This window comes from Etheostoma spectabile, chromosome 17, assembly GCF_008692095.1.
Source record: "Etheostoma spectabile isolate EspeVRDwgs_2016 chromosome 17, UIUC_Espe_1.0, whole genome shotgun sequence".
Classification (NCBI taxonomy): Eukaryota; Metazoa; Chordata; class Actinopteri; order Perciformes; family Percidae; genus Etheostoma; species Etheostoma spectabile.
The window spans coordinates 11,940,073-11,953,491 of record NC_045749.1 but is presented as its reverse complement, the minus strand read 5'-3'; the positions used below and the strand labels follow the sequence as shown (position 1 = coordinate 11,953,491).

General features: G+C 39.2%; 2 protein-coding genes across 5 annotated transcripts in view; both read left to right on the top strand.

Moving 5' to 3' along the window:
- myofl (myoferlin like) overlaps positions 1–6,170 on the top strand; it is a 21,929-nt gene extending 15,759 nt beyond the window's left edge. For 2 of the 3 annotated variants that reach the window (XM_032540547.1, XM_032540545.1), the window contains 19 exons: positions 74–235; positions 326–491; positions 582–652; positions 742–756; positions 847–945; positions 1,743–1,871; positions 2,641–2,796; positions 2,939–3,030; positions 3,166–3,336; positions 3,465–3,613; positions 3,799–3,938; positions 4,096–4,184; positions 4,260–4,355; positions 4,468–4,609; positions 4,979–5,078; positions 5,212–5,405; positions 5,485–5,594; positions 5,709–5,856; positions 5,986–6,170. In XM_032540547.1, the coding sequence (XP_032396438.1) occupies positions 74–235; positions 326–491; positions 582–652; positions 742–756; positions 847–945; positions 1,743–1,871; positions 2,641–2,796; positions 2,939–3,030; positions 3,166–3,336; positions 3,465–3,613; positions 3,799–3,938; positions 4,096–4,184; positions 4,260–4,355; positions 4,468–4,609; positions 4,979–5,078; positions 5,212–5,405; positions 5,485–5,594; positions 5,709–5,856; positions 5,986–6,024 (2,268 nt within the window). In that variant the 3' untranslated portion in view covers positions 6,025–6,170. The remainder of the gene's footprint in view (positions 1–73; positions 236–325; positions 492–581; positions 653–741; positions 757–846; positions 946–1,742; positions 1,872–2,640; positions 2,797–2,938; positions 3,031–3,165; positions 3,337–3,464; positions 3,614–3,798; positions 3,939–4,095; positions 4,185–4,259; positions 4,356–4,467; positions 4,610–4,978; positions 5,079–5,211; positions 5,406–5,484; positions 5,595–5,708; positions 5,857–5,985) is intronic. The other variant, XM_032540546.1, reaches the window with a different exon arrangement.
- A 1,255-nt stretch (positions 6,171–7,425) lies between these two features.
- Positions 7,426–13,419, top strand: part of parga (poly (ADP-ribose) glycohydrolase a) — a 25,684-nt gene continuing 19,690 nt past the window's right edge. Inside the window, exons 1-7 of one of the 2 annotated variants that reach the window (XM_032541385.1) lie at positions 7,426–7,693; positions 8,300–8,362; positions 8,607–9,212; positions 9,356–9,488; positions 10,168–10,290; positions 10,413–10,493; positions 11,212–11,286. In XM_032541385.1, the coding sequence (XP_032397276.1) occupies positions 8,334–8,362; positions 8,607–9,212; positions 9,356–9,488; positions 10,168–10,290; positions 10,413–10,493; positions 11,212–11,286 (1,047 nt within the window). In that variant the 5' untranslated portion in view covers positions 7,426–7,693; positions 8,300–8,333. Of the gene's footprint in view, positions 7,694–8,296; positions 8,363–8,606; positions 9,213–9,355; positions 9,489–10,167; positions 10,291–10,412; positions 10,494–11,211; positions 11,287–13,419 lie in introns of both variants that reach the window. The other variant, XM_032541386.1, reaches the window with a different exon arrangement.

Genomic DNA, 13,419 nt, shown 5'->3' with positions numbered 1-13,419 from the left:
CTTTTATCATGCTAGACCCATGATCTGCCCAGACTAGTTTCATAAATGTGTTAATGTGTTTATTTGATCCCAGGTGTTGACTTGGGGCTTAAGGAACATGAAGACCTACCAGTTGGCCACAGTTTCTTCCCCCAGTTTGATAGTGGAGTGTGGTGGTGTGATTGCTCAAACTGCCATTGTCAAGAACTTCAAGAAGAACCCCAACTTCCCTGGATCTGTGATGCTGCTCAAAGTGGTACAACCATCAGACTTTCTATAAATATTGTTTAATGTGTATACTTTCTATATTTTCTTACAGGCCTGTTCTGTTGTTTTCCTACCTTAGCTTCTTCCCAAAGAGGAGATGTACACCCCTCCAATTGTGCTTAAGGTAATCGACCACCGGCCATTTGGTAGGAAACCCGTGGTGGGTCAGTGCACCATTGACTGCCTGGAGAAGTTCCGCTGTGATCCTTATTGCATTAACAGTGAGGAATGCTTGTCTGCTAGAGGTATATACACACATGCATGGACTTAAGCAGATACACAGTCAGCTACATACAGTAAAGGTTTATTGTATCCTGTTTCCATTGACTTTGCAGTGGCAATGATGGCAGCTGCCCAGGGAGATGCTGTCATAGACATTGAGGAGAGACCCATCGTGAAAGCTGAGGTACATAATGATACACTCACAAAAGTTGGGAGACAATATATTCTGTCTACTTCCATTTATTGAATCTTTGTTGGCGTCTCACTTTGCAGCTCCAACCAGAGACTGTAAGATGTTTCTATTTTCCCAGATACTTATAAATAGCATATCTAAAAATAAAATAAATAAAAAGTTCATCATTATTTTCTATTGTGTAGGAGGAGGAATCAGTAGACTGGTGGAGTAAGTTCTATGCCTCTGTTGGAGAGCAGGAGAAGTGTGGGCCTTACCTGAAAAAGGGATACGACACGTTACAGGTAAGAACATGTTGTTTCACATTGGGAAAAACACAATTATTGATTTAATCTTTCTTTGATTCCTTCTTTGTGTTGGTGCAGAAAGCTATCTGTGAAAGACAGGGTTATGATGACCAGAATGTCCTTGTTCTTGTTCATTTTGATGAGACTTTGCAGTCGTATTATATCCAAAACAGAAAGAAGAATTTTTTTTCTCTCACATGAGTAGTGCAGAATCAGTTCTTCAAATGAAAAACAAGATGAATGTGGGATTTTTGTAAAAACTTGCAAGTAAGGTGTGAAGTATAGTTAGTTAGGGTGAAAGCTCACCATAATAAAATGTTTGATTTAGTTTTGGGTTGCGGATGATGCAGTAGATATACAATATATGAAGTCTGGCATTACCAAACCTATCTCCATGACGCTAGTAGGGTAAGGTCTGGCTACACCACACGTACATTCTTGGATAGGAGATAAAAAACGCTCTGGGTTATTGTCTCTAAGCTAAGCTCTGGAAGCAGCAATGGCTCATGAAGGAACTTGTTTTGGTGGAACATTAACACATGACAAAGAAAATGCTGCATATAATATTACATTAAGTTAACTTTGCACACAATACAGTAATGTGAGCTATTTAAATGTGCTAAATACATGGTGAAAGGTAATTTGCTGCTACCAATGTATCCCATTGTGTACTTTGTTAGATAGTACATGCTGTAAACATATTCTTTGTAAATCTTTACAATCATTCCCTGAAAAATGTAAATGTAAATGTAATTTGTGTTCTTCTGTCAGTCATTGTGTTATGTGGTTTGCAGGTGTTTAACAGTGAACTAGAAGAAGTTGCAGAGTTCCAGGGACTCACTGATTTCTGCTGCACTTTCAAACTTCAGCGAGGGAAGACCGAAGATGGTGAAGATGATCCCACTGTGGTGGGAGAGTTCAAGGTAACAAAGCCACATTTTGAAGAAGTATGCCCGTGTGACTCAGCATCCCATTATACCTGAACTATTGTAACATGAGAAATCTCTGCTTTCACTGCTGCACAGACACTTTTTCTAGCCCTTGTCTGCCCTCTGGTGGATAATGTATGAATTTCATTAACACAGTAGATGGACAGTTAGCCTGCAGATTGGTATGTCTGTGAAGGTTTGCTACAGTAGTATACGTCTGTAGTTGAAAACCATCACCCTGTCCTGAATATGTGGATTATATGGATCCTTCTTTTGTATTGTATCCATATTTGATAATTAAAGGCTGTAAAAAAATGTTTAAAAAGACTGACCAAGTTTAGTGACCTACAAATATTAAGGGATAGGAATAAATTAATGAATTAAAATTTAATAAATTTAATAAATTAAACTCTTTCTTTGATTTAATTTTTACTATTTACAAATACATGCATTGTGATTCAAGTTTTGAATTGTGTAATGGTAAGTTAAAGACATTTGAGTGTATAATAAAGTTGTGTTTTATTATAGATATGTAGGCAATCCGTTCATTTATATTTAGACCCATGTTGGACAGCTTATGTGTTTTTATTTTAGCAGCTTATTTTTCAGGAAGAATGACAAACCACTGAAAAATGAATTTGTCAACAGAGATTCTACAATCTGTTGTTACCTTGATATTGAATACAGTTCCTCTTTGAATGTTATTATATTGTAGAAGAAATGTTTTGTTACTAATTGTGCTGTCCTATTTGGTGATATTCAGGGCTCATTCAAGGTTTACCCACTTTCCGATGATCCAGGGGTGCCAGCTCCACCCCGGCAGTTCAAAGAGCTTCCTGAGAGCAGACCTCAGGAGTGCCTGGTCAGAATTTATGTGGTGCGCTGTCTTGACCTGCAGCCTAAGGATACAAATGGCCTAGTGAGTATTAATGAAGCTGCAACTGAACAACCACCCTGGTTTAGTACTAAATTGAATGACAACCACTCTTTAAATTTTATTTGGTGAAAAAGTTGATTGAAGCTACTGATGCTAAGCTCTTTTTAATGCATTTTCATTTTAGTGTGACCCATACATTAAGATTTCACTGGGAAGAAAAACACTGGATGACAGAGATAACTACAAACCAAAAACCCTTAATCCAGAGTTTGGGAGGTGAGACAGCAATGTGTTTATCTCACTAGGATGTATGTTCATTTTCTATTTCTTCAAAGATTACGGACAATTTTAAGTTTGTTCACAGTAGGAACGTAAAGAAGCAACGCAAACATTACATTCATTTTTGTCCAGGATGTTTGAGCTGTCCTGCTTCCTGCCTCAAGACAAGGACCTGAAGATTGCTGTGTATGACTTTGACTTACTGAGCAGAGATGAAAAAGTGGGTGAGACGGTGATCGATTTGGAGAACAGACTCCTGTCTCGTTTCAGGTCCTGTTGTGGCCTTCCCCAGACTTACTGTGTGTAAGTATGTACTCTTAACAGTACAATGTCTACAGTGTAGTTCAGACATCTACAAAGTAGGCCAGGGACTTATTTGATTGGTTTTAACTTCTCAAAGCCAAACCTACAAAGCTACAACTTTCTTGCAGCTCAGGGATCAATCAGTGGAGAGACCAGCTGAAGCCTTCTCAGATCCTCCAGAACGAGGCCAGAGTGAGAGGTGCCCCTCCTCCACGCATAGAGGGAGATGGCAGCTCACTGTCTTTCAAAGGAAAACAGTACAACCTGCAAGATTTTGGTACTGCCATTCTCAAATGCCCTATTATCGTATTTTTGGTAGTGTTATAACTTACATTTTCTTAACAGAATATTTAACAATGATTAATTAGTATGCTGCAGTTGTATGTTGTTCTCATTTTGGCTCTTTGATATTAAGATAATCCTTTCATCCTTAATCTTTGTGATCTACCATGCCCTTTACAGAGGCAAACACTGTGATCCACCCGCACTTGGGCCCAGCCAGAGAGAGGCTGGCCCTGCATGTCCTCAGAACCCAGGGCTTGGTACCAGAGCATGTGGAGACCAGAACCCTGTGCAGCTCCCACCAACCCAACCTGTCTCAGGTTAAAGCAACAGCAATAACACCACGTTATTTTTGTTTTAGTAGAGTTACAGGTAGTAGAGATAAAGTATGAACATGGTGCTCTGCAAAATTAACATTTTAATTTCGTTGATAGCTTTTTATTTTTTTAAAGAGTCTACAAATTTCTACAAATACAGGGGCACATTCAAATGTGGGTAGACGTTTTCCCCAAGAACCTTGGTTTGCCAGGGCCCCCATGTGATATCACTCCACGCAAAGCCAAGAAGTAAGAGATACTTGAGAAAATATTCTTTTATCATTGTGCATTTAAGGGTCAAAGATAACGCTATATTTAAAACAGGTACGTCTTACGGGCCATCATTTGGAACACAACTGATGTCACTCTGGATGAAACAAGCATCACTGGAGAAAACATGAGTGACATCTACGTTAAAGGGTACATTCCTTGTCCTGTCTCTTACCTTAACCCTTATTGATACTTACATATAGCAAGATACTGAGCAAAGGTACTTATATTACACATAGCTAATATGAATTTAACATTCTAGATGGATGCCAGGTATGGAGGACAACAAGCAGAAGACAGATGTCCACTACAGATCTCTGGATGGTGATGGAAATTTCAACTGGAGGTTCATCTTTGGGTTTGACTACCTGCCTGCCGAACAGCTGTGTCTTGTCTCGAGGAAAGTGAGTGAGATCATGGAGCAGGAACAAAGCATCAACAGCAGTGATTTTTGTTTGTGATCAAATCTTTTTCTTTAAACAGTCAAACAAAAGTACACTACACACACCGAAGAAGGCACAGTGCACCTTTTCCACAATCTTTTCTTGCGATTAAATGTTTCACTCTAAAAGAAAGAGAGGAAACACGGAGGGAGACACGACAAAAACACAACAGCAAGAACGATGCACACAACTCACAAACAAGACACACAGACACACACAAACAAATAAGAGGCATCAGCAGCAGTGATTTTTGTTCATAACCAAACCGTTTTGTTGTTGCTGTGTTAGTATGATGACAGGTATTAATCTAAATTTTGTGTCTTTCTACAGGAACACTTTTGGAATCTGGACAAAACGGAATTTAGGATTCCTCCTAAATTGATCATCCAGATTTGGGACAATGACAAATTCTCCATGGATGACTACTTAGGTGAAACAGCAGTTATATTAACCCCATTTTATGCCATGACCACACAAAGGGAAGGTTTTGAAAGATAGATATCTGCTGGAGAGGACTGCTGCTATAAAAGACAATTTTTTTTTTGTCTACGTCTCTGTTACAGGTTCAGTTGAGCTGGATTTACTCAATCTGATATCTCCTGCTAAGAGTCCAGAAAAGTGCAGCCTAAAGATGTTGCCTGGGATGGCGGGCTCAGTCCCTTCCAAAAGACCACTGCCTAATTCACTATTCTCCCAGAAGTCTGTAAGAGGCTGGTGGCCATGCGCGATCGAGCAGGATGGGAAACATGTGCTTGGCGTATGTTTATGTCCACAGCACAGTCCTGAGTTACGTTTTTTTCTGGTTACTGTTTAAGACTGTGTTTCAAACTCCACAGGGGAAAGTAGAGATGACACTGGAAATAGTGGACCAGAAGGAGTTGGAGGAGAGACCTGCTGGGAAAGGCAGAGATGAGCCAAACATGAATCCCAAACTGGACCCACCCAAGTAATAAATCTGAGTACTTAAAACAATAACAATGCATCGAAAATAGGATTTTGTATCTGTATGAATTGCATCACGTGACTTATGTGAATGTTGCTGTCTTTCTCTATTCCACAGCCGCCCTGACACTTCATTCTTCTGGTTTATAAACCCTTGCAAGACCATGAAGTTCATTGTTTGGCGCAGATTCAAATGGATTTTCCTTGCAGCGATTTTTCTTCTGCTGGTTATCTTGTTCCTTGGGATCATGTTCTACTCCTTACCGGTAAGATTACATAGTTTACTGGTAATTTATTGATTTTAATATTTCTGAAGCTGCCATTTATATTTTGTATTCATCCACAGTATTTTGTAATCTGTGTGGATTTTAATTGCGTCTATTCTATATCCACAGAACTACATCTCAATGAAGATTGTTAAGCCTTTTTCCTAAGGAGCATTGCAAAGAAACTGTCTGTGTTCCCGCTGCCAAATCTACAGTCCTCTTCACTGTTACCATTCCTCAGAAATATGCAATAACATCCTCTGCTGATGCCATAGCAGGCTGATATTTAGCATTCTCCTCTCACATAAGCCTCTTTCCGACCAAGTAGTTACAGGAACGTAGTTATAAGAACAATCCACTTTTAAACAGTGTTACTAACTACTCTCCACCGGTTTTGTCATTTGCATTCACACTGGCCAAGCGGCCATATGAACTGACCTTTTGTAATTATACCACAGCCATCTAACCACCACTATGCGAAAAAGGGAAAAGACCCTGCCCTGAAGTAGGAGCTGAAAGAGTTACAAGACCTGTGGCCAGAGGACTTTAATAATCCCCAAATTGGTCCAGTCAGAACACAAGAAAAATAGGGTCCTAGAAACTATATGTTCAAGAAACTGCAAAAATCCCTCTGGTCAGAAAGCGGCAATACTAACACCTGTCCACTTTTACTTTTTGCACACCCAGTATTGCTTACATTATATTTTCTGTGTTGCAAATAATCACTCTTTAAATTTAGACTAACAATCAAGAATGTGAAGAATTATATATTTTAATAAACTTAGTTTTAAACAAATTTGTCATTTTTGTTACATTTTGCACACATTTGAAATCAGAAACTGTCTACCTGTATTACCAATTTAAAAACATTCATTTTTTGTTTTTGTTTTATGTTAACATGTGAAGTGCATCAACATGATGGTTACCTAGATATATTTAGACTTATACTATTTTGTAAAATTCACTTAATAATATTTTTATGTCAAACATGACTGCAATAAGGAGAAAACCGAGTAGTAATTTTAGTTATTACAAAAACCAATGAACTAAGGCTAAAACCAAGATCAACATGAAATAAAGCGTCTTGTTGAAGTGGGAAAAATACATACGCTTCTAAGGATTTTTTTACTACTGATATTTGAATTGAATTACTTTACTTGATATTGTTCCTACTTTTTCACTTTTTGTCACTCCCCGATGTGCAGATTTGAGTCGCGTAGCCTACACGATGCTAACGAGAGACTTCTGTAATATCAACACAGAATAAAAATAGACCTACTTAACGAAGTTTGTTCACTGCTGGCTACAAATTAGCAATCAAACACAACAAAGGTTGTCACTTGAATGGCGTTTTAAACTAACGTTAGCAATCAAACAATCAAAGACAGCTAAAACGTTTTTGAATGATTTCCATCTTCTGTTATTGTTTGTAATGACAAAAGTTTATAATTTCAAAGATTTCACAAATTTCAGTATGACACGTTATGCCGTAAACCGTTTAAATCTGAGCATGCGCGACTCAAATCTGCACTCACTCACATCGGGGAGTGACATTTTTCTTTACTTGTCTCTTTAATGTTTGCACGACAGTTGACTCCTTTTAGACTACGTTGCTAGGATACCGACTCACGATTCCGCCTCCTTTCCCAAGAAACACGCCTGGATTGGTCCCGATTTTCCTGCCGTCAAGGCGCAGCAGCTGCCTGCAACAACGAAGTGAAAGTAAACCGGACGATATCATGAGTGATATGTTCAGGGGAGAAATAGTATATGAAAATAAATAAATAATTATGTAATGCATCTAACTCAGAAGTCTTACACAAAGAAGGGCATGCTTGTAAGTTGTATTTACTTGTTTTAATAGACACAGCATTGCTAACGTTAGCTTGATAATGTTACGGTAGCTAGCTAGCGCAATGTACTAAACGTTAGCTAGATCTTTAGCCAATCAAAGCTAGTTGGCTCACGATTACTTGTGTTTTTTTGTCTTGCAAGATGTGTTCGCATAAAGGTAGTAAGATAGTAGCTAACTATATTCTTTTGGAAAGAAACCTACTAATATTTTTTTGTTTACAGTGAAGGTAACGTTAATGTTAGAAGTGGTTAGTTAGGTTTTATTAGCTAACGCTAGCTAGCTAACTGCATCTGTGCGGAACCTGCCAGCAGCAGCTTTTCTTGTTTGTTTTTACAAATATCTGTCAGAAACTGATGCCTCTGGCAGGAGGCTGAATCGAAAGTCTCTGCCCAGCCTCAAGACCTGAGTGAAATGGGCCAAAGGTCTGAGTGTAGTTTCCTTCTAAAACCAAACATAAACACCGCTTTGTGTAAAGTCCAGTGTCACCTAAAAACGGGCAGTATATAGATATGTCATTACTTTGTTGGCATGTATAAAATTATCAGTGTCGCAGCTTCTCACCATGTGAATTATTTATTTATCAAGCAGCTTTTGTTAATTCCTCTTGTCTGAAAAGTCGAAGATGGATGAAGGGGTGGATTCTCAAAGCAGGTAAATCAGACACGTTAGCATTAGGATTGTTTGTGCTGAAGCTTTTTGTTTATGATTGGACACATTCTTGGAATTTAAAGTTTTGAATTAAGGATTAAGCACATAGAATATACTACTAAGAAAGTGCCCTCTGGGAAAATGGAACCTGCATTGTTATGATCATAAGGTCATAAGTGTACACTTTGTAGATTCAGCCTACTAACAAGGCCTTCTCTCACTTTGGTCTCCTTCTGTCCTGCTGCAGTATGGCTGCTGAAATCAAGCCAGAGGAAGTAAAGAATGATGTTCCAACAACAAACTTAACAGATGCAACTCTTTGTTTACCACAAAAGAGTGACAATTTAAAAGACTATGCACTAACTGAGAACATGCAAGATGACGTAGCATCTCAGACTTTGATGGACTGTGGTTCTGAAGATGGACTGGATGAATCTGTTCTTACAGGCAGCAGAAGTAACACAGCCCCATCATCCTGTTCTAACGGACAGAAATCTAAGAGGCCCACTTCACCTGGCCCTCACCCTGTAAAAACAACTGGTGTTGCTGCACACTCTCCAAATCCAAAACTCACTCTCTGTCTTAGTAATAGTCCCAAGAAGGGTGTCAGTACACCCAGTGATGTGGAGATGCTGAGTCCGGACAGCCCCATCTGTAAAACCTTGTTCGTGACCAGCTCTGCAGACAAGGATTTAGAGGGCAGTGCTTGTACAGAGGACTCTGGCTTTACAAAGGAACCACAGCAGTTTGTCTCTGATTCTGGATGTTCGGCCAAAGAAAAAGGCCATCTGGCTGATGATGCTGAGTACAGTGGTTCATCTGATATGAGCCAGTCAGGTGCTCTTTTCGAAAGGTACTTGTGAAACATTTTCTATCTTCCACTTTCTGTCTTTGCCAATTAATGAAATTCCTGTAGTGTCCTAGCTCCACTATGCTTACAATGTTCTTCAATAATCGTGCAGCATACTGCCCTGTCCTGTTTTTGTTGCGCTACAGAGTTTCATTCGCATTTCATAACATGGACAGAGGATGGCTGGGGACACCCATAGATGAGCTGAACAGAATGCCCCAGTGTGCCCCCCCTCTGTCTCACCTGAAAGCAGCGCCTCACCACACTGTCACAGTCCGGGTGAGTAAACAGCCACTTGTACTATGTGTGATTTTTGAATGTGGTATGTTGGAAAGAATACTACAGTCATAACAATAGGCATTGTGTGGTGGATCTGTAATCTTTGAAGAAGGGAGAACAAGATAAGGAAACATGGGAAGCCATCCTTCATGATCCCTCAGGGCCTCTTGTCAGTAAAGCTCCTATCAGACTGTGTCCTCCACAGGAACACTGTGAATGCTGCTGTGTAGCTACTACTTGCTCTGAACATCAACTAACCACTGCCAACCAAGCTAAATTCTCCCCATCACCCCCTGAATCACAAGAATACTAGACTTTTAATTGCTGTTTAAAAAAAACGCATCACATTTAAATCAGGGCAGCTGATTTCCAGTTGTTCAGTCAGCCAGAAAAGGAACATATGACTTTTGGTAAAACAAGTGTCAAGCTTTTATTCCCAATTATATATGTATTCAGTTTTAAGAGCTATATAGCAATCTCTTAATACATTTTGTTTAGAAGTGACTGACTATTTAATTTCATAACGTCTACCATGCCATGTTCTTAGTCTCAGAAGTTTTTAAAAGCCAACTATTGATCAGCCAAGATAGAAAGCAGGTATCTCAATCATCACTTCTCTACACACAACTGTTACCTGTGATGTCATTTTGTTTTTGCTGTCATTTTGTTTTCGTTACAGACAGATCTCCTCAGAGAAGGAGAGGTCCCTGTTGCATACCCCAGCAAGTTCAAAGATGCGTGGGATGATATGTTTGTGAAGATGCCCTGCTCTGAGAAGAATCTGTTTCCTATGGAGACTGAGGTATACTATACAAGTGCATCACAGCTTTGCATGCTTTTCAAAACAAACCCTGTATCATAACAAGGTCTGTTACTGTAGGAACATTTCAGTAAAAGCAATTTGTCATTTGTTGTGTCGTGTAGGATGGCAGTGGTGTCCAAAGTCGGTGGGAGCTGATCCGCACTGCCTTGCAGGGAGAGTTCAAAAGTTCTCTGGATGTGAGGGTAAGACAACAGTGCTGGGCTGGACTCTGCTGAATATAGTATGTGTCCTCACTGAGACAGGATAAACACCTTTTAAATGTGAAGTTACTTTCTCAAGTCGGTAATGAAACACTAAAAGTTAGTAAAAGTGCTAATTGTCTTTTTCTCCATCTTTTTTATGTTAGCAAACAATAACATTATGCATTATAATTTGTAAGGAGTGGGAGGGAACACAGTTTACTTTGCTTGGTCTCAGCAGTTCTCTGTTTTGGTACCTCCTAGTCTCCATGTTGTGTTTCAGTAGAGTTGAACACACAGTTCAATTTGTGATAAGTGACTGCAGAGAAAGAAGTGGGAAACATAAACATTACTCCAGTTTTCCACCCTGGAAGCATTTGTGAAAACCTTGTTTTTGGTTGTTCAAAAGTGGACAGCTGAGGTTGGTGTGGATGGAACGTAGAAACGGTGAGGAATAAAATATTGGCTTATTTGGACAAATGCTTTTTATACTGTAGAATTTCTAAGGTATTATTCCAATTAAACTGTCACAACACCTATTCCATAAACAACCACAGGGTGGCAGACTTTGCATATATCCAGTTGTATCCCGTATTAAAAGAAGCTTTGTAATTTAAGAACCTGAATATTTTTGTGCATTAAACCTGCTGTTAATCTACTGCCATACAGTTTATATATTAAAAATGGTCTTCTATGAATAAATAACTATTCTCTTGTACAGGATGCTATATTGAGATACAACACAGCCCATGTAAAGAAATGGGACTTCACTGCCCTAAACCTTCTTTGCACAGAGGTAAGATGTCCACGTTTTATAGGCTGGTTTTGTACCAAAAATAAAGCAGGAAGATAAAAACAGCTTCGCTGCTCATATTGTAACTGTCAAAACATGAATTAGGCATGCATCTTTGTTGTATACTTTGGGTGGGAAACCTAATTTAAAGGAACACTACTTTATTTTGTATTCTAATTTCCTAATTTGCTATATAACAGGCTTTCATATTCGTTATTATTGTAATAGAATTGAAATATAAATACACACCTCATCAGTGAAATGCAACCAGTTGTGCGCATCACAGTTCTGACAGTCAGCCCCTGTGAACTTTGCTGGCAGTGTTTGTTTAACTCACCATGATTAATTATGTCTTTAAAATTACCTTAATGAAGAATTAAGGTAAAGCTGATACTAAACTAGAGTTGTTATCGCAAAGGGAGCCTGCTCTCCTCTGTTTGACTGCAAGCCCATCAGTGTGCGTTGTCCCTTGCCAGTACCTGGGAGTCTCACAGGAGCTAATATGCTTCATACATTTAGGACAGATGGGCACAGAGCATGGCGGCGGCAGCTGTTGCGGGTGAACCATGGGGATGTCTTTCATTTTTCTGTCTTTCTCCTTTCTTTAAACACTTATTTTTCTCTGCGTAGACAGTTAGGGACTGTAATGACATACCTGTTGTCAAAGAAACTTCTTCCCATGTGGGATGATTATTTACCTATCTTTCCTTATTATGAAATGACTTTTTCAAACTGTTTTGAAATGACCTTTTTCAAGTAAAGCATCAGTCCTTTCGCTGGAATTGCTTCCCAAAATCCTGTAGACACAGTAGTACTGCCTGTCTACTGGCAGTGTATTTACTTTGATGTGAGTATATGGCATATTACCACCCAAAGTGGCAGAATCTTTGAGTAGATAGCAAACCAATTTCAGCTAGACGTCTAATGGGTTTACCTACATATAGTAAAGCATGTACTTTATTATCAAACTCAGTGTCTTTATTAGAGCCATTAGGAACAAGGTAATTATTTGAATAGAGTTCTTACAACTAAGTGGGGACATTTCATGCTTGCTACGGTCCAGTCAGATTGATATCTGAACTGATATCCATCCCTTCTCATCATTAATTACTCAGCAAAATTTAATTTCCAAAATGGTCTTTTTTTTTCTCCTCCCTGAAATAATTTCTCAATGTAAAGCAGAGAGCTTGGTAGATCAATAGCCACCACAGCCTTTTTATAGCTTTATCCAATTTCATTAAAAGGTCCCATTAAATCTGCAAGGATGCTCAGTAATACCAGCAAGAAACTCACCCTTCCAGGAGACTGTTGTGTCAGCAGCTCCATCTAACTGCCCCATGCGTGGTATGTCCCAGTTGTTCTTTCAGGCTGTGGCATGAAGTTGATGTTTGATTATTAAAAGTTAATAGAACTCCAAATTTGGAGTTCCAAAAGTTATGTGCAGTAATTGGAAAAAGTTATAAAGTAAAGTGCATAGATGTACATTGGTTATAACTGCTTTCTATCAGTTACACCTCTTTCAGTTAGTGGATGCAGGATGAGGGATCATTCAAAGCATCCTGCCAACAAATTGAGCAGGAATGATTAACAGCTGCCATTCTACAGCAGATATGTATAAGTGATTAATCGTCACACACAGAATAATTATGGACTGAATTGTTTTGCTGCTTGGGCAACCCAGTTGATGAGTAATTGACATAATTATTCTTTTACTGCTTCTCTGCTTATGCCTTTTATCAATGTTACTCCTCTTTCACTCCAGTTTGTGGTGTGTTTGAATCCTAACTGTTGCAATCCTCAGCCAGGACCAGCTAATTAAATGTGGAGGAACATTTGTGCAGCACTGGGGTAATTGTCACAAGGTACATTGCCGCTGGGCCAGTGATTGACACTCCCCTCACCGTGTAATAGCAATAGGGGGGAAAAAAAGAGTTATCCAAATGAGGGCTTGTCTGTAAGTTGTCTTAGTGTTTTTCCCCTGCCAAATGAAACTGTCACTGTGTCACTTTCTGATGAATGTCTGAGGGCTGAGCAGGAAAGCAGTCCAGGAGTAAGTACAGCTGATGTCCCAATAGTGCATAAACATTTAGCAGCTGGACTACAGCACACTCCCTCTCACTTTTGTGCGTGGTCACT